Here is a 21,545-nt window from a genome sequence, read left to right as displayed (position 1 = left end):
ACAGCTGCGGTTTCTGTTACTCTTCAATAACTGTTCTGAGTGAATAACTGTTGTTTTTACCGTTTACACATCTGTTTTGTGATTGTTGTTTTAAGGTGGACCAAAAAGCGAAAATGCCAGGAGAATCCAGTCTGCCTTAAAGCATCCTGGATTACTTAAACATAAAGGCTAAACCTAGCCTAGCTAAGCTTCCCTTTTAAGCTGCAAAGGGATGGGCACTGCTGAGCTCACAGACATGAGGAAGGAAGGAAAGATAGTATCTCATAAATATATCCTCTCCTAGCATCTATACACGTCCCTACAATAAATACACAGGATGGGCATACAAACATAGGTACATAAACTATATTCTGAAATGGTGCAAGAGAGCAATCCTGAGACTCTTTTGATGACCCCAAATATTTCTCTGCAGTAGAAGGAAGTATGGGGGGGGGTACCTTCCAAAATAGTTATTTTTCACTTGTAAATCCTGTAAACAAATAAACTGCTTGGAATGAGGGGGCTTGCCCTCTGCAAAAACCCGTCTGGCAAGTAAAGCAGAGCGGACCTGTTAATGGGGCATCTTCTTTTAGCAATGGGCGCAGATTTGTGGGCAGGAGTCAGGAACTAAGGTATATACCATTTCCAAAGGAGGGTCCAGGGCAATCAGCATAGAGTTATCAGAGATCTTGACAGACAGGAGACAAGCCACACTCTCTGTGTATGATCCTTTCTGGGTGGTCCTTGGCTAAGGGGCTGTGCAATTTCGAAAGCCTTTACAAGTTCCCTCATACCTGTGTTGGAACTCTATTGCATCTCCCTTGCTTTCACTAGTTCCTGCCTTCATTTAATTTTCTCTGACTGACACCAAATTTAGGGGGACACTGAATCCCATGAGGCAGAGGGCCTTCTTAGTGGCACCCGCCCTGTGGAACGCCCTCCCATCAGATGTCAAGGAAATAAACAGCTATCTGACTTTTAGAAGACATCTGGAGGCAGCCCTGTTTAGAGAGGTTTTTAATGTTTGATCTTCCATCGTGTTTTTAATATTCTGTTGGGAGCCACCTAGAGTGGATGAGGAAACCCTGCCAGATGGGCGGGGTATAAATAATAAATTATTATTATTATTGATGGAGAGCTGGGCTGTAAAAGACAACCCCCCCCCCATTTCCCTATAACTCTCTGTTGTGTATTTTCTAGAGGAGAAAAGTGAAACACTATAGACAGCATCTTAAAAAGCAGAGAGATCACCTTGCCAACAAAGGTCCGTATAGTTAGAGCCATGGCTTTCCCAGTAGTGATGTATGGAAGTGAGAGCTGGACCATAAAGAAGGCTGGTCGCCGAAGAATTGATGATTTTGAATTCTGGTGCTGGAGGAGACTCTTGAGAGTCCCATGGACTGCAAGAAGATCCAACCTCTCCATCCTTAAGGAAATCAGCCCTGAGTGCTCACTGGAAAGACAGATCCTGAAGCTGAGGCTCCAAGACTTTGGCCACCTCATGAGAGGAGAAGACTCCCTGGAAAAGACCCTGATGTTGGGACAGATGGAGGGCAGAAGGAGAAGGGGACGGCAGAGGACGAGATGGTGGGACAGTGTTCTCAAAGCTACCAGCATGAGTTTGACCAAACTGCGGGAGGCGGTGGAAGACAGGAGTGTCTGGTGTGCTCTAGTCCAGGGGGTCATGAAGAGGCGGACACGACTAAACGACTAAACAACAACATAGATTTTCATAAAGTATATTGTCATGGCGAATTACAAGCTCCAGAGAAAAACTACAGTTCTCAGGACTGACAACAGGGTGAGTACTGTTCAGTTGGCATGAAAAGGAAGGGATTGCCCCACAACATATTGTAGAGAGAAAGTTTAGATCCATTATGGAAATGAGATGTTGCACGCTAAAGGATGAAAATCTTCCCCAGTGAATGTGGGGAGACCCAGCAGCCACTGCGGTGCATCTCCAAAACTGACTGCCAACCAAGGGAGCTCCACGCACACTGTTGGAACTCTGGCATGGGAGAACACCCAACTTGTCACACACATGTGAAGCATATCTGACAGTTAAAATATCCAAAGAAAATAGGCAAAAGCTAGACACCGGAGCACAGGAAGGTATCCTATATAGCTCATTATTCTGGAGGAAAAGGCTATAGATTTATGGGCTTAAAAGCAGGACAAGGCAGATCAGGACAGGTAGTTAACAAAGCTGTCAACAAAGATCTTTCTGAGCAAACAGAGGAAGAAACACAAGACCTCATGTACTTCCCACAACTAACATGTAACAGCCCAGATCTGCATTCCACCGTCATAGCACCCTCTGCAGGTGATGAGAGGAAGAAGATGCGGAGGACCAGACTCAAAGCAGGGGCACCACCAGAGATGATGAGGGACTGATGGCGACATGCCTGAATTGGAGGAGAGTGATGAAGGCAGAGCAGGATTATGTCCACCAACTCATGCAGGGGTCTGGAATGCAACTCCCAGGCAAAATGAGTATCGCCTTTATTCCATTTCCTGCAATGTTTACAGTGGTATCCTGATCTCCACTTCTAGGACCTTCCACTTTCTTTTTTCCAATATTTTCCAGAGACAGTACCATAACTTTAATAGCACCATTCTCTGACTTCACTCCAGTGCTTTCTCTCTGCTAGAACTAAAGGCCAGGACTGAAGTCCTAAAGCTTCTTTCCCTCTCAACCACAAATGCCATATCCAGATAGTTCTGCAAATCACCACCTGTAGTTTTATCTTCTCCTCCAAATCCTTGTATGGAGGTCATTTCTGCCTCTGAGTCTTCCCCATTCCCAGCTTCCACCTCCTGCTTCTCTGGCTCATTTTCTTCATCTTGATCAAGCATTGATCTGACCACTTTCAGTTGTTCAGCCATCAACTGCTTAACCAACTGAGACTGGTTGATCCAAAAGTACGTTTGTCATCCTGGATACTTGAGATCATGAAAGTTAATTGTGCACAAGATGCAATTGTACTGTATACAAAAATATAGCATTGATAAGTCTGGTAATATAAAAATATAAGGAAAGGTATCTATCATCCTGACACGTTTTGACCTCAACAGGTTGTCTTTTGTGGGAAATTATACAGTGTTAAGATAGGATTCAGGATGCCAGTGGATGGTGTTGAATGGCTTTGATCATAAGCTCTACCACGCCATGCTGTTAATGGTTAAGAAGGGCCAAGGTGGGGCATCAATGTGAAGATCCAAGCAACTTTTGCCTCATTTATCTTGTTTTCCACAGGACTCTACAAGCATTCCCGGGCTACAGTTGGCTTCAGCTGGAATGCCAAATTTTACTTGCCGGCAACTGATGTTGAGAACATTCGTATTTCAGAAAGAGAGCTGTGTTTCAGCATGTATGGCTTAACTCTGAGAGTCCTTTGTAATCAGTTTGCTGATAAAGAACGAGTGCATTAAAGAAATCGGTGAAAAACTAGCCTAAAGTAAAAGCCCAGTCCCTTTGGAAAAGGAATATGATTCAAATGGGGAAATTATTTATTTTTGTTCCTCTATTTTGATGACTTGTCCAAATTGTATTTCTAATTGTGCTCAATTATGGCGATTGCAGATAGGTCAATCATTTCTAGGCAGTGATGCACATCAATTATTTTTATCAGGTTTCGAAGCAATTGTCAATTCATTAACTTGAACTTTGTGTGAATATCAATTGCTCTGGGTGAAAATAATTGCCATGTGTTGCAGCTTGGGGAGGATGGTGGGTTGGCCACTGGTTTGGTGTTGAGACTAAACGACTGGCTAGAATGTCTCACCTGAATTATTAGTAAATAATTTTTTCATCTTTTCTGCTAGAGCAGCTTTAACCATTTCCCTGAATGGGATGAAGCTGGCAAGCAGCAGACACAATTGTTAAAGCTTCTTAGCAGGCCAGAGTGTAATTTGTGTGCGTCGGGTTCATGAGGTCAGGGGACTCTGAAAGAATAGAAGAAAAATTGACTTAAACAATTGCCCTTGTTCTCAGATCTGTCTGTCCTAATGACCAGAACACAAACTACTGATTATGCTTTTCCCTGGCTCTCCTGTTGATGTAACTAAACAGCTATCTGGGTTAAAGATTAATCAGTATTAAAAACAATTTCTATTAAAATCTCCAGGCATGCCTGCTTCTCTTCTCTAAAAGAAGCCTTCCTTAGGATATATTGGACAGGAAGGTGTGCCATCCTTGGTCATAATCCAAAACACTCAGGGAAGGTATTAGTTTTGTTCATGCTTTTCTGACGAGGAAGAGAAGCTGAGTCTTGAGAATGATCCCCGTCAAAGTGGAGGCTGAGATGCATCTCCAAGGATATTTCTGGACAAGGAGCCTCGTTGTCAGTGGCCCAGAGGTGGAGCACTAGACCAGTTAAAGGATCTCTGAGGTCAAGGATGTAGAAGCCTTTCTGGACCCTGCGACCACCACCTTCCTGTGCCTCCTCCATGAGAGGTCCACAGGGTGGCCACATGAGAATGGGCCTTTTCTGTGGTGGCTTCCGGTTTGTGCAATGTTCTATTCTGCCTTGGAATACTGTGTCCAGTTATGTCCAGTTCCTGTTCTGGAGGGCAGGACTCAAAACAATGTCTTGTAATCAAGTTACAAGACAGGAGATTCTGACTAAACATCAGGAAGAACTTTCTGACAGTAAAAACTGTTTGACAGTGGCACAAACTCCTTCAGAAGGTGGTGGTCTCTCCTTCGAGCTTTTAAGCAGAAGTTGGATGGACATGTCACACAAGACCTAGTTGAGATTCCTGCAAAGCAGGGGTTAGACTAGGAGACCCCCCACCTCCGTTCCTTCCAACTCTACAATTCTATTATTCTAAAGTTCAGGATGTTATTAGCCAGTCAATCCATCTTAATATTTTCCCCTTTGAACCACAGCTGCAAAATTGTTATCTCAAAACAAATGCTTTCTCGTGGCTAATGATCTCTGCTTTACTTTCAGTTTCACCAGGAAACAAAACAAAAAACAAAAACAAATTTTTAAAAGAGATTTTTCTCAGTGTAGCAAGCGTCTTCTTTTGGGTGTAGGCTAGGAGTTCAGGAGAGTCTCGTGCTTTGCAGCCATAACAAGCTCCCTGTCTGTTATGCCGGCCTCAAAGCAGTCAGAAATCTGCTTCTCTCTTTTGCCAAGGAGGCTGTCGCTTTGATGGGGTTCCCTCTTCCTTCGATGCTGTCTCTAGGGCAGTTCAGTAGAGCTTGTTCAATGGAATCAGAGTTCATATGGCTGTTCTGGCAGTGTTTATGGGAGGCTGTGCTTTCTGCTTTGTGCTATGGGTCCTCTGGCTGGAGATGGATCTGGCTCACCACGAGGGAGTGATCTGTGTCACAACTTTGCAACAAACAACTCAAGAACCCCTTGAGTGAGCATGACCCCTCCAGGTGGGAACCACAGGTCAACCGGAGGGTATCAAAGGTCCTGGGATCTTGCTTGACCTTCCTTCTTCCTCCTGCTCAGCCCCGCCCCGCCTCTGTCTTCCTCACTGGACTGATGATGGACCACTTCCCCACTCCGCTGGAGCTGGGACCAGGACTGGCGGGGCGAGAAGGGTGAACGGGGTGGGGGGAGGAGCAGAGGAGAAGGAAGCTTGAGGCAGAGATGCTTCTGAATCTCAGTTGCTGGAACTGGCAGGAAGGCAGAGGGCTCAGGTGCCCAGATGGGCCAGATCCTGCTTGTGGGCTTCCCAGAAGAGGCGTCAGGTGGGCCAACTTGAGACAGAGGCTGAACCAGAAGGTCCTCTTTGGCCTCACCAGGCAGGATCTCCTTCTGTTCTCATGGCTCTGGGCTCCTTCCAAGGTGGGCGCAGCGAGTGGGCAGAGGTTCTGCAATGATGTCCTGCATCCCTTCGGGTTGGGCCCTCTGAGGACAGAGGTTCTTCTGAAGCCCCCCCCCCCTGCGCCGCATTCCCCGCCCCCGGATTCTCCCCTCCAAATCCCCCTCCTCCAGTCGCCTCGCCCCCGCCCCTTAGCGAAGGCAGGCCGGGTGAGCGAGAGTCCTGAGCCGGCCTTGGGGGGAAGGAAAGATGCGGGTATTTTTGGAGAAGTGAAAGGAAAACCCTGCGCCAACAACTCGCGAACTTTCGGTTTTGCGGGGAAAAGGAAAATCAGCTGGTTTCTCAGAAAGCACCGGGAAGGGGGGGGGACGTGGCCGGAGGCTATATGAGGGCGGCCGGGGCTGGCCGGGCTCGGAGCCCTTCGGCAGCAAGATGTGGAGCAAAGTGGCGCTGCTCTTGGCCGCCGGTGCGACGGCCGGATTCAGCTACTCCCGCTCGGACCCGCCGGTCCTGCCCGTCGTCGAGGCGGCGGAGAAGCGGCTGAAGGTGAGGCCAGGCGGGGCGGAGCGTCTACCGCCGCAAGGCAGACTCCCGGGGAGGGGGAGACGGGGAGGGGGAGGCGGATAAGGCGCTTCTGCGCCCCCTCCGACCTTCCTTCCCCCCGCAAAAGAGTCAGTTCCCGTTCCTGGGGAAGCGCAGGAGCGGGGAGAGGGGCGCTTGCTCTGCTCGGGTGTCCTCGCGGGGGAAAGGAGACCCTGGGCTGGGGGCCCACTGGTCTCCTCCTGCTGGGGGGGGGGAGGACTGGCCAACCGCTGCCTCCGGACGGGTCCCTTGGCAGGGAGGTCGCAGGACGTCGCGGCGGGAGCCCCCTCCAGGCACCGGGCAGGCGTCGGTCCGGGAGGGGAGCCCAGAGGCAGGGGCAGCCCTGCCGCCGCCCTTTTGGGGAGGAAGGGGGCGGGCCGGGGTGGGGCGCTGCCTCGAGGCCCCAAGGCTGAGCCAGCAGCGCCCGGATGCCCCCTCCGTGCGCGCCCGCCCGGGGCTGCCCCTTCTGGGACAGAGAGAGAGACGGAGAGGGGTCCTAGGCGGCGAGGCGCGCCCACTTCGCCTTCAGGCCGCAGCCACGAAAGTTTCCAGCCATCCCGCTTGGGATTTAGCGCTAGGAGCAGTTTCAGACGCGGAGCCCTCACCCGCCCCGTCGGGGGCAGAAGTGAGGAATCGGGGCCTGAGGGCTGAGCCCCCCAAGCAGCCTCGGGCCGCTTCTTTTCTCGGGCCAGGGCCCCAGACTGCACGTGGCCGTCTAGCCCACCCCTCCGGGAGGAAGGTCTGGGGGTTCCGGGAAGTCTCCCCCCCCGCTGACCCTCCTCTTTCCCTCCTCAGCCCTCCTGGCCAGCCCAGAGCTCCCTGGCCGGCACGTGGGTCAACGAGCTGGGCTCCAAGATGGTCCTCAACCCGCCCGACGACTCCGGCCAGTTCACAGGCTCCTACCTGACGGCCGTCTCCGCAGCCCAGAAGCCCATCCGGGTGTCTCCCCTCGTGGGCGCGCAGCACGACCCGAAGGGGGCCGAGGAGGAGTATACCTTTGGCTTCCTGGTCAACTGGTCGTTTTCAGGTAAGGACCCCTCGGCGCTTTCCAGGGTAGGACTGGGGGGTGGGGGGCAGCTTCAGCATCCCGTGGCGGATCAGGGGGTTTCCTTTATTTCACAGGCTGGTAATTTAGATCCTGCCCATGTCTGCATCACTCAGGCATCTTGTTATGTTTTAATTATTACGCTGCATAAATTAAGTTCTCATTGTTGTACTTGGCCCAGAGATCTTTGGATAAAGGGCTGCGTATAAATTGAATAAATGATTACAACAAGAATGATTTCTGGGACAGAGGAAGCTGACTTTATTGGGCTGAAGCCACTGAAATCCTGCTTATACGCCAATAAAGGTTGGAGAAGTCGAACTGGAGTCAGAGCGCTGGTCGATCTAGCTCAGTATTGTCCACACTGACTGGCAGCAGAGTCTGCCCCATCCCTCCCTGGAGATGCCGCTGGGGGTTGAGTCTGGGACCTTCTACATGCCAAGCAGGGGGCCTCTGCTGAGCCACAGTCCATCGCTGGTGGAAAGGTGGACTGCAAATCCAGAGGGCAACAGGGCCAGGACTTTCGCTTGTTCTGATTTATTGCCTGCCCTTCTCCCTTAAGATCCCACGGTGGCTCACAACAATTTAAGCTAACATATTTTTTAAAGTCTCAAACTTGTTAACTGATAGGTCAATGTTTGGGTCTGATTCTTCCAGAGGAGCTGCTGAGCTCACCTCTGTTGGAGGGGATTCTTGTAGGACTTGGCCAGGCAGGGAGCCCCAAGGGGCTGGGGGGGGGAGCTTGACCTCCCCAAGGCAATTCTGCCCGGCCTCCCTGTTCCCTGGCCATCACTCCGCTCCCACCCCCTCTGTCCTCCCCAGACTCCATCGCTGCATTTGCGGGGCAGCGCTTTGTGGATGCCGAAGGGAAGGAGACCCTGGAGACAACTTGGCTTCTGCGGCAGAAGGTGGAATCCCATGGCGATGACTGGGAGGCCACTCGGTAAGAAGCAGCTCTCAACGGGGGCCCCACCCGCACCTTCATACGCCTGGTGCTGCTTTCAGGTGCATTTCCACAACACACTCAGCTGGAGCTGCACCTGACCCACTCTTCCCCCCCCCCACGGGATACAATTTCCCTCTTGCCAAGCAAGGACAGTAAGAACCAGCGCAGGTGCCGAAACTCCGCTTGGAGGCTCTGTGGTGCTTGCAGGAGGGCGATGCTGCCACACTGCTTCCTTGGGGGACATCATCTTATGTCTGGGGGCAGCCAGGGGAAGCCCCCACCCGGCTGCCATGGGAGGGCTTTGGAAAATGCCCCTGGGGCAGGTGACAACCACAAGGACCAAGGGGGGGGGTTCATGGTGGCCCCACTCAGAGCAGGGCAAGCGCAAGGAGCAGCCTCACCCTCACTCTGTCTCCTTGCAGGGTTGGCAGGAACGTCTTCACACGAGCAGCATAACAGGATCCGAGAGACTCGCTTGCTGCTGCTGCTGCTCTCCCATCTCCCACCTCAAGGAAGAGGGCTTCCCTTTCCCTTCTCGATTAAACAGTTCTATAGATTATTTCTTCTACAAAAAGGCACCATGGCTGCGACAGGCCCCCGCCCTCCCTCCCAGCAAGGGAAGAGCTCTGGAGGCTCTGACCTGAACGGACGAACTCAAGTGACAAGGAAGGAGATTCCCACTAAGCATCGGTTAGAGGGAAGTCAAAAAACACATCAAAACCAGTTTAGAGAATCAGATTAAATAGAGATGAAAAGTACAAATATGAAGGTAATGTCTTTCTAGAAACTGTATGTATAGAATATTTAAATTGTGGTTTGTACTCCCTTAAATGATTGTATTGAACAGTTTTTTATTTTTCTTTCTTTTCTTTTTTGTTTTTCTTTTAATCGCTATGCATATTTTAGTCTGCATTTTGTTTTAGATTTTGGACTGTTGTTGCCGATTGTCTTTTTTATTTGCAAAATCAATAAAGCATTAAAACAAAAAATAAACATCAGGAAGAATTCTTTGACAGCAAGAGACAGTGGAACAGACTCTCTCGAGAGGTGGTGAACTCTCCTTTGGAGGTTTTTAAGCAGAGGTTGATATGGGGGGGGGGGGTTGGACTAGATGATTCTCCAATAAAGTACCAGCAATGGGACAGGCCTGCTTGTGTTCTGGCCCAGTCTTTTCTAGGTCTGCACGTAAGTCCTGGCCCTCATCCCTTTTTTCCTTTCCTCTATCCAGCCTTTCGTCTGTTACAGACGCAGGAGGTGGTACCCCACCTACACATCGGAAGCGTTGGCCTCCTGAGCTGGCGCGCTCTCTGTCCCAAACCTCTCCTGCCTGGCAGCTTGACTCATTCACGAGAAAGGCTTCAGGAGCGAACACTGAGGAACAATCCGTGCCCGCTGCCTTCTGGGACGTATTCAGAGAAGAAAAGGCTCAGGAGTAAACCCGACACAAATCTGGGGCCAGGTTGCCTTCTTTCCCCACCTGCTTTTCCACCCCCCCCCCTTGGAGCAGAAGTCACTTATTGGGGGCCCCCCCCCTTGGTTTTTAGGAAGGACCCTGAAGTAGTTTCTGGTTCCCCCCACTCCTCCACTTTACTCACAAAACAAGGCAGGAGAACAACTTTGTAGTCATTTACTATTTACATTTACATTCCGATTCTGGGCTAAACTATTATCCTCCCCACCCCACCCAGCTTCTTTCGATGGTAAAATCGATAAAAGCAAGAACAATGAAACAAACGGAAGAGGAGTCCATTTCACCAGTGGAAAGGAAGGAGAAGGGCTCCAGGTTACTCCCCGGGCCTATCTCCCCCCCCCCCCGGATGGGTAAGGGGCTGCTCTGCACACCCACCCATGCCCACGGCTGGTCGATTCCAGCTCCTGTTTCCAGCCCTGACCAACGGCCCTGCTGGGCCCCCTTGAGCGAAGGGAGGGGGTCGCCAGGGCCCTTTGTCCAGGAAGCTCCTCCAAGCCTGACGGGGGGGGGGCAGGGACTCCTTCAGGGCATCTCAGCAGGCAGGGGGCAGGGCTTCTTCCCTGGACCAAGACAGCGCCACCCACTCAGAGGCCAGGCCTGGGCCTGGAGGTGGCAGAGCAAGAGCCACAGAGCAAGAGCGTTCAGGAATCCAGGGCGGCAGCTTCTGGGGGTCTCAGCAATGAAAGCGCATCCTTTGGGCAGATGCTGGAGTTGCTCTTCCAGGTGCCTGGATGGAACAGGGGGAGTCTGCTCTGTGGGTGGGGGCCACGCATGCCAAGGCAATGCATCTGGAGCAGCCTGCCTCCCTACCTGCAAATAGCACCCCTCCCACTTTTGGCTCGTTCCCCTGCACAAAGGGCCCCCCTCCACTGCTAATCTGGGGGTGGAGGCACCCTAAGAGAGACAAGCAAAGGCAGGGGGAGGAAGAGGCTGCTTCTCAGAAGGCTTCCACTACAGGTGACACACAAGCGGTACGCGTTTGGAGGGGGGGTCACAAGAGCCACAGTCCAGGCCTCCATGGCTCAGTTCTGGGCCCCTCAAGACCAGAGTCGGACTCTGGAGTGGAGCCGTTTCTTGGACCCCCCCTCGCCCAATGAGCTGCAGGATGCCTCCCCCCCCAGGTGCCGGGGTCCGGGATGCTAAATAAATGCTTCTGTCTCTCCACCAGGCAGTGTTTCTCTTCTCCCCCCCTGCAAAAAAGTGGCAGGCTGGGAGCCCCCCCCCCGTCTTTCCATGGCGGCATCTGCCAGCCTGTCCCGCCACTCACGGGCTGCTGGCCAAGCCCTCACATCTCATCCGAGTGGCGTGGCTGGATGACCACGCTGGTGGTGCGATCAACCCAGCCCCGCTCCCGGGGGTGGGTGGCAGAGGCCGGCGGGAGGGCCCTCTCCTTCCCCAGAGGCTGGTGCTCTGGGGGCAAAGGAAGCCCCTCTGCCTGCGGAGAAGCCGAGGGGTCGGAGGAGGAGTTGCTGCTGCTGCTGCTGCTGGAGGGGGGCTGGGCCTCGGCGGGGGGGCTGCGGTGGCCCTCCAGGGACCGGTTGAGGCTCCCCGCTGCTGCTGCGTCCTTCAGGGCGGCCGTGGGCTCTGCCTTCAGTGCGGAGGGTGGGGCAAGGCCAGGGGCTGCTTCCACTGGCTGGAGCTGGGCAACGCTGCTCTGGTACTCCCGCAGCCTCCGGGACAGCACTGCAAGGGCAAAGGGGGCGTATAAGAGGGGGGGTGAGGAGCCCCCGCCTGGCCTTGACTCTGCGGTTCAGTCCTGCTGGCATCCCCTCACTCTCTCTAGCATACGACTCAACCAAGCCTCTGTTATGCCAACCGCTAAACCTCCTAAGCCGGCATTCAGCTTGGGGGTGTCCCCTGGGGACATGGCTGGCTCCCAAGAGAGCAAGGCATGCTGTGGGCCTGATCCGGCTACAGGGCTTTTCCTGGCCCTCCCTGCCAGGTCATCTTCCTTGGAGGAGTTGTCTCTTCCGAAATTAAATGCAACAAGGCTGGACCTTCTCCTTTCCCACTCAAGAAGATGTTGAGTGTCATAGTGTGGCTGCTCCTGAGCTGCAGAACCCAGAACTTCCCTCTCTCTCCCCCCCCTCTCTCTCCCTCTCTCTCTCTCTCTCTCTCTCTCTCTCTCTCTCTCACACACACACACACACACACACACACACAAAGCTTTTACAGCCCAGCTCCCATTCAAGGCCCACTATCAGTCAGAGAAAACAAGCTGAGATCCGGCTGGTCTTGACTGCATTATCTGCTGCCACAGAGTCCCGTCCCCCCCGCGGCCCCTCTGCTCACTCCAGAATCAAGGTTCTTCCTCTTCCCCACAGAATCCTCATTTTCTGAAGGCGCTAGACCCTTGAAATGCGTGGCAAGGACTTCTGGGCTGCCTCCTGCAAGGGCCGGACCCTGCGTGATGCCTCAGGGAAAGGCCACACGGAGGGTCTCAGGACAACTAGCCACTGTGCCCTGGGAGCTGCTTTGTTCAGCTGGGGGGGGGGGGAGATCCCAGAAAAAACTTTGCCCAAGATGTTTTCTGTGCGGATTAAGAAGGTGGGGTTCATGTCCATTTCCAGGCAAGGGGGCTCCCATGTCCTTCCAACTTGCCCCGACCCCCTCGCCAGCAGCGTGTGGCTTTTGCAAGAGCCGCCTGGGCACCCTTTGAGGAGACTCACCTCCCTGGAGCTCCAGCTGCTTCTGCTGGCTTCCTCCAAAGGGGTAGTAGCTGGGCCAGAGGATCAGGCAGAAGGAGAAGACCAGGACCTATCGCGGAAACAGAGAATTGTGGCATTGGAGGGGCCCCAGAGGGTCTTCTAGTCCACCCCCCCCAGGAGAGGGAGCCCAGGGCAGGGATCCCCCAGCAAGGGCTGCAAAGGCAGGCAGCCTGGGGGCAGCTCAGGAGAGCACAGCACCTGGGGGGGCTGGAAGGGGTGCGAGGAGGAGGAGGAGGACCTCACAGAAGTCAGGAGTCCTCAATGCTGGACGTCAGAGGCACCCGTGACAGACAGAAGATGCCTCTCCCCCCAGGAGCAAGGCAGAGCCCCTCTGGTCAAGAAGGGGGGGGGACAATGGCCAGCAGGCTGGGGGGGGATTGCTGAGCCAAGGGGCTGCAGGGGTCCTGCAACTCACCAGGACACAGGTGCTGGCCGTGGTGGTCTTGGTGGTCGAGTGCTGGATCAGGGCTTGAAGCTTCCGCAGTTGCTCCAGCAAGGACCTGCAGGAGAGGCAGAGCAGCCGGTCAACCTCCCGCTGCCCCCCAGCCCCCGCTCTCCTCTGCAGCCAGACGCACCTCCCAGAAAGGGTCCACCATGACCAGGGGACCTGACTGAGGACGCGGGGTCTGGAGGGGGGGGGTTCTGCCCTGCACTATGGAGCCTGGGACAGCCATCCTCTCGGCCTCAATGCCCCCGCCCATGAAATGGGAGCAGGAGTGGCCCACCTCCCTCCACAGGGCTGTCACAGGGGCCACAGCACAGCAAGATGACAAAACCCAAAGCAGTGTGTCAGCGGCAGGAGGTCAGCGAAGGGGCTGCCCCCTTGCTCTCCGCCTTGGGCTGGAAGACCCCCCACCTCCGTTCTCCCCAGGGCCCCCCTTGGGAGGAGGTGGTGGCGAGGTCCCAGGGGAGCCCACCCTCCTTCCCAGGGACCCGCCAGGCAAAGGAGGCTCTCACATGTTCTGCTTCTGCAGCAGCTGGACTTTCTTCTGAAGTTCGTTGTTCTGGGCTGTACAGACGACGACCCTGCAGGGCGGGACAAGAGAGGAAGAGGGTCAGGAGGGGCCTGGCAGCCGGGGTCTCAGGTGGGGCCTTGGAGGTGCAGGAGCAGGGGGGCAGAGGAGCCCCAAGGCAGGAAGGCAGGGAAGCACACCTGGATCTGCAAAGCCCCCTCTCAGTGCTGAGAAAACCCTCCCCTCTGCTCTGCCTGCCTCCCTGGGGTGTCCCTCCTCCCTCCCTCCCTCCCCCCATGCCCAAGAGGTGAAGGTTTAGAAGCGTAGGTCAGTCAGATGGCCACCTATCAGGGGCTCTTGCACTGCAATTTTGGCATGGCAGGGGGCTGGACTACATGACCCTGTGACGAAAAAGTTGGTTTTGCTGGACAGGTTGAATCAACAAGTGTTTCTCTCTGCCCCACCCCCCTTTCTTTCCCTACCAGCAAATGGTTAAGGAAGCAAAGAGCTAAGGCTGCCTCTGGTTGGCTGAGGTTCCAGGAGGAAGAGTTTAAAAGGAGGATTTGAGAAGAGTTAATTGGGAGTTGGTTGGAAAGAGGTTGGAGAGGCTGGGAGACAGGTAGGGAGGCAGGTTGAGGGAGAAAGAGTGAAAGGGAGAAAGAGCTGGCTCTGGGGAAAAAACAACTTCTGCTCTGAGCGTATTGGGAAGGACAGAGTGTGGGCTCCTGGGGGAGGAGTAGACCGGAATTGTACAGGGATGTTGAGCAAGGAGAAGGAGGAGGTGGAAAGGAACAGCCTCCTTGGGACTCCAGTCTAGTCCGGAGGGGAGAGATTCTTCTACGGAGAAGAAGCAACTCCCAAGCCCAGTGAAGGGAGGGGGGTGGAGAGCCCTTGGGCCTCGGGAGTGTTAAAGGGGGTAGAGAACTGAAGGAAAGAACCAAACCTATAACTCAAAAACAACTGAGGACAAAATAAAGTGAAATCGCACTGTATTCTGGAAGTAACCTAAGTTTAATCCATATGTGCTATATACTATCTTGCCTTAAATAAAGCTTTATTGTTTATTTAAAGAAAACCTGTCTGAGACTCCAACTTTCTAGTTATCCCCTCACAAAGGTCCCCCGCAGGATACCGTATTTTTCGCCCCATAAGACGCACTTTTCCCCCTCCAAAAATGAAGGGGAAATGTGCCTGCGTCTTATGGGGCGAATGCAGGCTTTCGCTGAAGCCTGGAGGGCGAGGGGGGTCGGTGCGCACCCACCCCTCTGGCTCTCCAGGCTTCAGGAAGCTCTGCGCAACCCTCGGGAGACCGGCTCCGAGGGTTGCGCAGAGCTGCCTGCCGTCCCGGGATCAGCACAGCTCTGCCCATCGCCAGCCCCACAAGCTCGGGGGACAGCGGGGAGGCAGAGCGTGCCTTCCCACTGTTCCCCGTCCTGGTTCTTCCAGCCCCGCACCTGGGGGGGGGGAAATAATTTTTTTTCTTTATTTCCCCCCCAAAAAACTAGGTGCGCCCTATGGGCCGGAGCGCCCTTTGGGGCGCAAAATACGGTACTCTGGGCTAGAATTTTCAAATGGAAAGGAAAAGAAACCTTCAGGTAAAGGGTTGTTCAGTGAGGTGGGGGCAATTTATCTAGGTGAGAGCGGGCTCAACGGTGTGAGAGGAAAAGCGCCGCCATGCCCGCCACAGACCCCCTGGGGTCCCTCCCAACTCCCCCATTCTGATGCCTCACCTGCTCTCCAGGCTGTCCACGTAGACCTTCTTCCGCCGGCGGCTGTCCTGGGCCGACTGCTTGTTCCGGATCTTCCGGCGAACTCTCTTCAGAACCCGCTCCTCAGCCTGCAGCACAAAGGGCTCTGAGCGTCAGCCAAGGCCAGGCTGGCAGCCAGCAACCCTCCTCCAGGAGCAAAGAGGATGTGCCCCCCCCCAAAAAAAAACCCAAGGGGCATTCAGGAAGTACAGGAGGCCGGCTGCAAAGGCACCACCCCCTGGTAGGAAGGGCACTCCTTTACTCTGGGATCAAGCACCTAGACCTCACCGTTCCCGAGAAAAACAGAGAACCCATCCAGAAATGCCCCTTGCACCCCCCATGGGAGAAGCAGGAATTGCAGCCAGGAATTGCACCCCCATTTCCCACTTGCCTCTGCCCACCTTGCCCAGAAGCGCACCTCAGGGCAAGGGTGCGCACGCACACGTGCAGAGTTTGTGGCACCCACCTTGGTCAGCGGCAGGTTGGAAGGGATCGACACGCCCTCTTTCTCCAGCAGCTTCTTCTCCTCATCCGTCAGAATCAGCTGAGGGAAGTCAAACTGAAAAAGCACCAAGTTCAGAGGTGGGGCTGGGTGGGGGTCTGCCAAGCTGCACCCCCCAAGAGGCAGGAGAAGGGAAGCCCCTGTGGGAGCCTCTCCCGAGAGCCAGGCATATTGGGGGTGGAGGGGGGCACACGGCCGTCTCGTACCTGCAGGTTCCCCCCACTTGGCTGGGGTGTCGGTTCCTCAATGGAAACTGTGACCGGGAGAGCACTGTCCCGATCGCTGCAGCAGGACTCTGACGAAGTCTCCATGATCTCCCACATCTCTGGAAGAGGAAAGGGGCCACACAGTCAGGAGTGGAAGGGGCCAGGAGGCCGGGGGGGGGGGAGAGACACACCTCTCTGCTCTCCTTCCCTGGCACACTTTGCCCTGGGAGGTGCAAGGATGTCAGGAGAACATGGCAGCGCTCGTGGCTCCACACCAATCCCACACGCCAGCCAAGAAAGAGGCTGCTCCTGGCCCCAAAATGGATCGGGCCCCAAATCAGCACTGCCAACGCTCCTTCATGAATGAGGTCACAGAAACGCTTTCACCGCGGGGCAATCCCTTGCTTTGCTTTTTGCATTTCATTCCCTCACCGCTTGCATTCTCCATGCGCCCATTACTATGCACCTGTCCACTGAGGAGGGCGCTCTGCGCAGGTGAGGAAGTGGGGGCTAATTGGCCACTGGAAAAGGTGTGTGCAAACAACAAGCACGACTGCGGCCTCTCCCCCTTCCAAGGCATCCCAAAGGGAACAGCTCTCCAGCCCATCAGACCCTGCTCAGGGCGATGGCAGCTCCCTACAAGAGGGGGGGAGGGATTGGGGGGCAGAGAGAGTGACCGGCCGCGAGTCAGACCAGGGCAGTGGGCCCCCTTGTCCAGCATCCTCCTCCTGCCCCAGGGAAGCTCCCAAGCAGGAGTGACAAATCAAAGATGGAGCCAGCTCTGGAGGCTTCGGCCCAGTAGACCGGAAGGAGCGTCTCCACCCCGGACACCGGGGTCCATCTCCCAAGGGCCTTCTGGTGCTTCCCTCCCTGCGAGAAGTGAGGTTACAGGGAAGCAGGCAGAGGGCCTTCTCAGTGGTGGCGCCCGCCCTGTGGAATGCCCTCCCACCAGGAAGGAAATAAACAACTGTCTGACTTTTAGAAGACATCTGAAGGCAGCCCTGTTTAGGGAAGTTTTTTATGACTGATGTTTTAATGTATTTTTAATCTTTTGTTGGAAGCTGCCCAGAGTGGCTGGGGAAACCTAGCCGGTTGGGCGGGGTATAAATAAATAAGTTGTTTATTATCATTTATTATTATTATTATTATTATTATTATTATTATTATTATTATTATTATTATTATAGCACTAGTCCCAGTCCAGATACCCCTTGATTCTCTCTGCTGGGGGAACTGTCCATTTCTTTCTACTCTCTCCTTCCTGTTCCTAAAGAAGCTACTCAGCAGATGCAGAGAGAGAGAGAGATGGAGGGAAGGAGAGAGAGGGGGGGGGAGAGAGAGGTTCTGCAGCAGCACGTCAGCAAGCACAGGGGAAATCTCAGAGCAACGCCTGCCTGCTCTGGCCCAGCTCAGCGCCTGCCCCAAGGGACATTGCATGGACCCCCCAGACGCCCTGGGCACTCACCCAGGTCAATGGCAACATCCCCGTCGCCCACATCCGAGGAGGAGCTGGCGCTCTCCAGCGCAGGACCTTCGGGGGGCCCAGGCAGCGCCGGGTGCAGGGAGTAGTTGTGGTCGGACTGGACACTTTCAGAGCCAGCGGGGCTGCCAGTGGAGGACCCCTCCCAGCTTGCAGGGCTGCAGGAGAAGTTCTGCTCTTCGGCAAGGCTGCTGCTGCTGCTGCTGCTGTGAGGAGGGGAGGGGTCCGGCGAGCCGCTGGACTCTTCTGCAAAAGGGCTCAGGAGGCACCTCAGAAAGTCGTCCACCTCCTCCTCGCCCAAGGCCTGGAGGGAAAGGAGGTCGTGAGGCAAGGGGGGGGGGCTGGAGCAGCAGCAACCCCACCCCTGGCTTGCCCAAGGCAGCTGGCACTCACCTCGGGCCCTGGAAAGTCCCAGTCTTCTGGCAGGAAGCCTCCCTTGCCCAGATCAGCTGAGGGAACTCCGTCCTGGAGGAGGAAGTCAAGGAGGTCCTCATCTGCCAGAGAAGCCATTTCCTCTGGGCACAACATCTGGAGGGAGGGAGGGAGACGGAGGGTGTCAGGGTCAGGAGATCCCAAGGAAAACAGATTATTCATTTGAACATGTACTCCACTTGCTTGTTCAGAAAAACTCACCCTCAGCTTTACAAAAAGATAAAACAAGAAAATCAAGAAAAAATTACAAGATCACTTTAAAAATACAGAAAGTTAAAATATTAAAACTGGTTAAAATTCACATCAACTTTCTAAGCATTTTCAGGGAAGGCTTGTCAAAAGAAGAATGTTGTTAGCAGGCTCCAAAAAGAGTACAAGGCACCTGCCGGATATCAAGAGGCAGGGAGTTCCAGGGTGTAGATGCTGCCACACTAAATGATTGAGTGCTGAGGAAAGCAGAATGGGTATCACGTAGTGCCAATTCCACCAATGGGCAACGGCCATTGCTACATGGAAAACTGAGGTTCGCTTTCGCAGTCCAGCTGCCCATTAAGAGAGTCCCCAGTGTCCATGAATGGTCAGAGGAGGAGGACTGGAGGCAGGAACCAGTCTAAGCAGGCAGATTTCTATTTTTCTGTTGCAACAGAGCCCCCCCCCCCACTTTACAAGGAGGTGAGGGCGACCCAGAACAAAGGTGAATAACAGCTTTTAAAAGCTTTCCTCAACCCCTTAACCAAAACCCACTAAAAGAATCACACAAGCATCACAGAAAGAGAAATTTGAGTGTAGCTTGTCTCCTGTCTGTCAACATACCTGGTAACATTTACTGATTCCCTTTTGCTGGCCAGCCTAAGCCATTATTTTGAAATACCTTGACTCCAGAACCTGTTTTCACACATCATGGAGAGTTATCAATACCTCTAAAACCAGTTTTACAGAGAGAGGAGGCTCAGGAACCATTTCCTGCTTTGGGACTGACAAAGGTGAAACTCGGCTGCCGTATTGCTCTCTGTCCTATTCCACCTGAGATGTTACTGGTAAAAGTGATATTGCACCAAGTTATGTTGCAAAGTCCATTTCCACCACAGCTCCTATTGCATTACCTGGAGGCTGTGGTGTTTTGTCGACAAGGGCAGAAGAGCAACGCCTAGAGGCCAAGGTCCCTTCAGGCCCTCCCAATAATTTTTTTTAGGCCAGGCACCCCCAAAGTTAATGGGCATTGCCATTCATATGGTGTGCATGCACTGCATCATGTGATCGATTCTGTGGGATGGGGCTTACCTGGGTGTCATCCCCCCCCCCAAAAAAAATTCCAGTTGGCACACCTGGACACGTGTATTTGCAAATGCACTCATTCCTGTATGTTTATAACGGCACATCATTAATTTCCATAATATCAGACGCAGACAGCTTGGGCACCTGAGGTTGTGCCCAACAGATCTGGAGGGTGAGCTCTCTCTTTCTCTCTCTCTCTCTCTCTCTCTCTCACACACACACACACACACACCCGTCCTGCCACCACAGAGACACCTGTGCAGAGGAGCAGTGGTGAGAAGCAGGAGCTTGGGGGGGCTTTGGGCTCCCCCCATTTTGCTTACCTGTCCTCAAGGAGATGCTCCCAGAACTGAAGGAAGGCGCTTCTCTGCGGAGTCCCAGCTGGGCAGGTGGGGCACAAAAAGGGTCGTCCTTCACTTCGGCTGGAGGCTTTGAATCCGAGGTCGCGTAGACACCTGTCAGGGATGCTTTTGTTGTGATCGCTGCATTGCAGGGGGGTGGGCTAGATGCCCCTCGAGGGTCCCTCCCAACCGCCCACTTCTGTCCGTCTAGGATTCCGCAAAGGCCGAAGGGGCCAGCCGGGCGCTCGCTCCCTTCCCAGGACCACCAGGTTGCCCAAGGGGGGTGGGCTCCGGTAGGTCACCCCTCCGGGCTTGGCTGCCCCGGGACGTGGGGTTTCGAGCCGAGGCTGCCCTCCCCCTCGGGAACGGGAGTCCCCGCCACCTCGCGGCGGCCCCGATCCGCGCCTTGGCCGGGCAGTGGGGGCGGCCAGCCCGGAGGAGGCGGTGGCAGCCGCCGCCCCGTCGGGGCCGAGGCTGGGGCGCGCCGTCGGGGCTCCAGAGAGAGGGGCGGGGGGCGCCGGACTCCTGGGTCCCCCGGAGAGAAAGGGCCGGGCGGGAGGGGTCCCGGGGCAGCCCTGCTGGGGAGGGGGAGAAGGGAAGCCCCGGGACCCCGACGGGACCCCACCCACCTGCGCGGCCCGCGGCGCCTCCGTCTCCTCCGCTCCGTCTCCTTCCAACGCAGCAAAAGCGACGTCACTCGAGTGCAGGAACTGGCCGAGGCCCGCCCTCCCCGCGCACTGATTGGCGGAGCGGCGGAGAGGCCGGGGCCCCATTGGCCGAGGCGAGTGTCGCTCGCGGCCGGGAAACCCCCTTCGGGCGGGGCTCCGACTGCCGTCAGAGGGACCTCCCTCGCTCCAGCTCCGCCCTTATTCTGGAGCTGAGCTTTGCAATGTTCGCTTTGAAAAGCTGTAAGATCGTCGTTTAGCTTTCTGTTATGTCGCTTTGACTGTGTGCTCTATATTTGACTTCCTTCAGATGGTTTTATGGATGTTTTGTTGATGTAATATGCTGTAAAGTGCTTTGAGATTTTTCTGAAAAATATAAAGCGGTATAGAAAACAATAAAAGAAAACAAAAGAAGGGTCGCTGCTCCGAGGCCGAGGCTCTGCTCAGCAGACGGAAGGCGGGCTGGCCAGAAAGGGCAGAGAGCTGCTGCCGGCCCGTGTGGGAGACACAGCGGAGCGAGATGGACCCGCGAGGCTTGACTCCGGCAGCTTCCCGCGTGCCCTGCTCTTCGTGGTGTCCGCATCGGAAAGCGGTGCATCACTGTCAACTTTTCCCTTTTTTAAAGGGAAATTCCCTTATTCCGAATAGGATTCCTCGCAAGAAAAGGGAAAAGGTGACAGCTATGCAGTGGTGCTTCCTGAGCGGCTCTGGGATGCGGCTCAGCACCTTGATCCAGAAATCCCCGCAGCAAACGGAACCGAGAACTCCGACGCCCACAGGCTCTTGGGGGGTTCAGTGAATCCCCGAAAGGACTGGGCCCTAGAACCGGCCAGAAAGGGGGCGACACTGGACTTCCCATTGCGTGGCCCCCGGGACTAGGGGTGAGGTGGGTTGATGCTGAGCCAATCTGGAGTGTGACAACTTTGTTTTGCTTGGGGGACAAACTGAAGCCTGATTTCTATGCAGCAGAAACGGAGCCGGACAGTTCAGCTTTTCACCTGAGTTTCCTCTGTGCCAGATTACTAAGTAGGCCAGGCTTCCTCAACCTCGGCCCTCCAGATGTTTTGAGACTACAATTCCCACCATCCCTGGCCACTGGTCCTGCTAGCCAGGGATCATGGGAGTTGTAGGCCAAAAACATCTAGAGGGCCGAGGTTGAATAAGCCTGAAGTAGGCGGAGTGGGGACTGGCCTATGGTCAAATACTGATTTGATCTTGAAAGGAAATTACAAAAACGTCATAGAATATAATTGGGGAGGGGGCAAGATCTCTACTGCCTAGTGGCCGTCACATTGGAGGGGAGTTACCCAGTCAGATGGGAAGCATATAAATAATAAATTCTTCTCTCTGCACTCCTATAATAATAAATGCAGAGGTGCATCTGCATTAGCACAACCAGACGCCTTCCTCTGCCCCAGCTACATGAAA

At 54.5% G+C, this 21,545-nt stretch overlaps 2 protein-coding genes across 2 annotated transcripts; one reads left to right on the top strand and one right to left on the bottom strand.

Moving 5' to 3' along the window:
* The first annotated feature begins 6,180 nt into the window (after positions 1-6,180).
* Positions 6,181-9,357, top strand: LOC309514602 (avidin-like). Its single transcript, XM_082191763.1, has 4 exons — positions 6,181-6,309; positions 7,141-7,372; positions 8,213-8,333; positions 8,759-9,357. The coding sequence occupies exons 1-4, from the start codon at positions 6,196-6,198 to the stop codon at positions 8,790-8,792; spliced, it is 501 nt and encodes a 166-aa protein (XP_082047889.1). The 5' UTR covers positions 6,181-6,195; the 3' UTR covers positions 8,793-9,357.
* A 590-nt stretch (positions 9,358-9,947) lies between these two features.
* Positions 9,948-20,182, bottom strand: CREB3 (cAMP responsive element binding protein 3). The gene is made up of 11 exons (XM_082242061.1): positions 20,082-20,182; positions 19,435-19,566; positions 17,798-17,932; positions 17,390-17,708; positions 15,925-16,043; positions 15,683-15,775; positions 15,199-15,305; positions 13,473-13,541; positions 12,931-13,015; positions 12,477-12,564; positions 9,948-11,490 (listed from the first exon to the last, which is right to left on the bottom strand). Exons 3-11 carry the CDS (start codon positions 17,930-17,932, stop codon positions 11,093-11,095), a joined length of 1,413 nt encoding a protein of 470 aa, XP_082098187.1. The 5' UTR covers positions 19,435-19,566; positions 20,082-20,182; the 3' UTR covers positions 9,948-11,092.
* Between the last annotated feature and the right edge of the window lie 1,363 nt (positions 20,183-21,545).

The sequence above is a fragment of the Podarcis vaucheri genome (genome assembly GCF_965113315.1).
Source record: "Podarcis vaucheri genome assembly, chromosome: 11".
In the NCBI taxonomy this organism is placed as follows: domain Eukaryota; kingdom Metazoa; phylum Chordata; class Lepidosauria; order Squamata; family Lacertidae; genus Podarcis; species Podarcis vaucheri.
The sequence above is the reverse complement of the archived record's forward strand: the minus strand, read 5'-3'. Positions and strand labels throughout refer to the sequence as shown.

What these genes read in the sequence shown, in the direction of transcription:
- LOC309514602 (XM_082191763.1), top strand. Translation starts at nt 6,196, where the DNA reads ATGTGGAGCAAAGTGGCGCTGCTCTTGGCCGCCGGTGCGACGGCCGGA. An exon ending in GGTCAACTGGTCGTTTTCAG is followed by an intron (nt 7,373 to 8,212) that starts GTAAGGACCCCT and finishes TGTCCTCCCCAG; the next exon opens with ACTCCATCGCTGCATTTGCG. An exon ending in GATGACTGGGAGGCCACTCG is followed by an intron (nt 8,334 to 8,758) that starts GTAAGAAGCAGC and finishes GTCTCCTTGCAG; the next exon opens with GGTTGGCAGGAACGTCTTCA.
- CREB3 (XM_082242061.1), bottom strand. Translation starts at nt 17,932, where the DNA reads ATGTTGTGCCCAGAGGAAATGGCTTCTCTGGCAGATGAGGACCTCCTT. An exon ending in GGATGTTGCCATTGACCTGG is followed by an intron (nt 16,044 to 17,389) that starts GTGAGTGCCCAG and finishes TTCCTCTTCCAG; the next exon opens with AGATGTGGGAGATCATGGAG. An exon ending in CCAACCTGCCGCTGACCAAG is followed by an intron (nt 15,306 to 15,682) that starts GTGGGTGCCACA and finishes TTTGTGCTGCAG; the next exon opens with GCTGAGGAGCGGGTTCTGAA.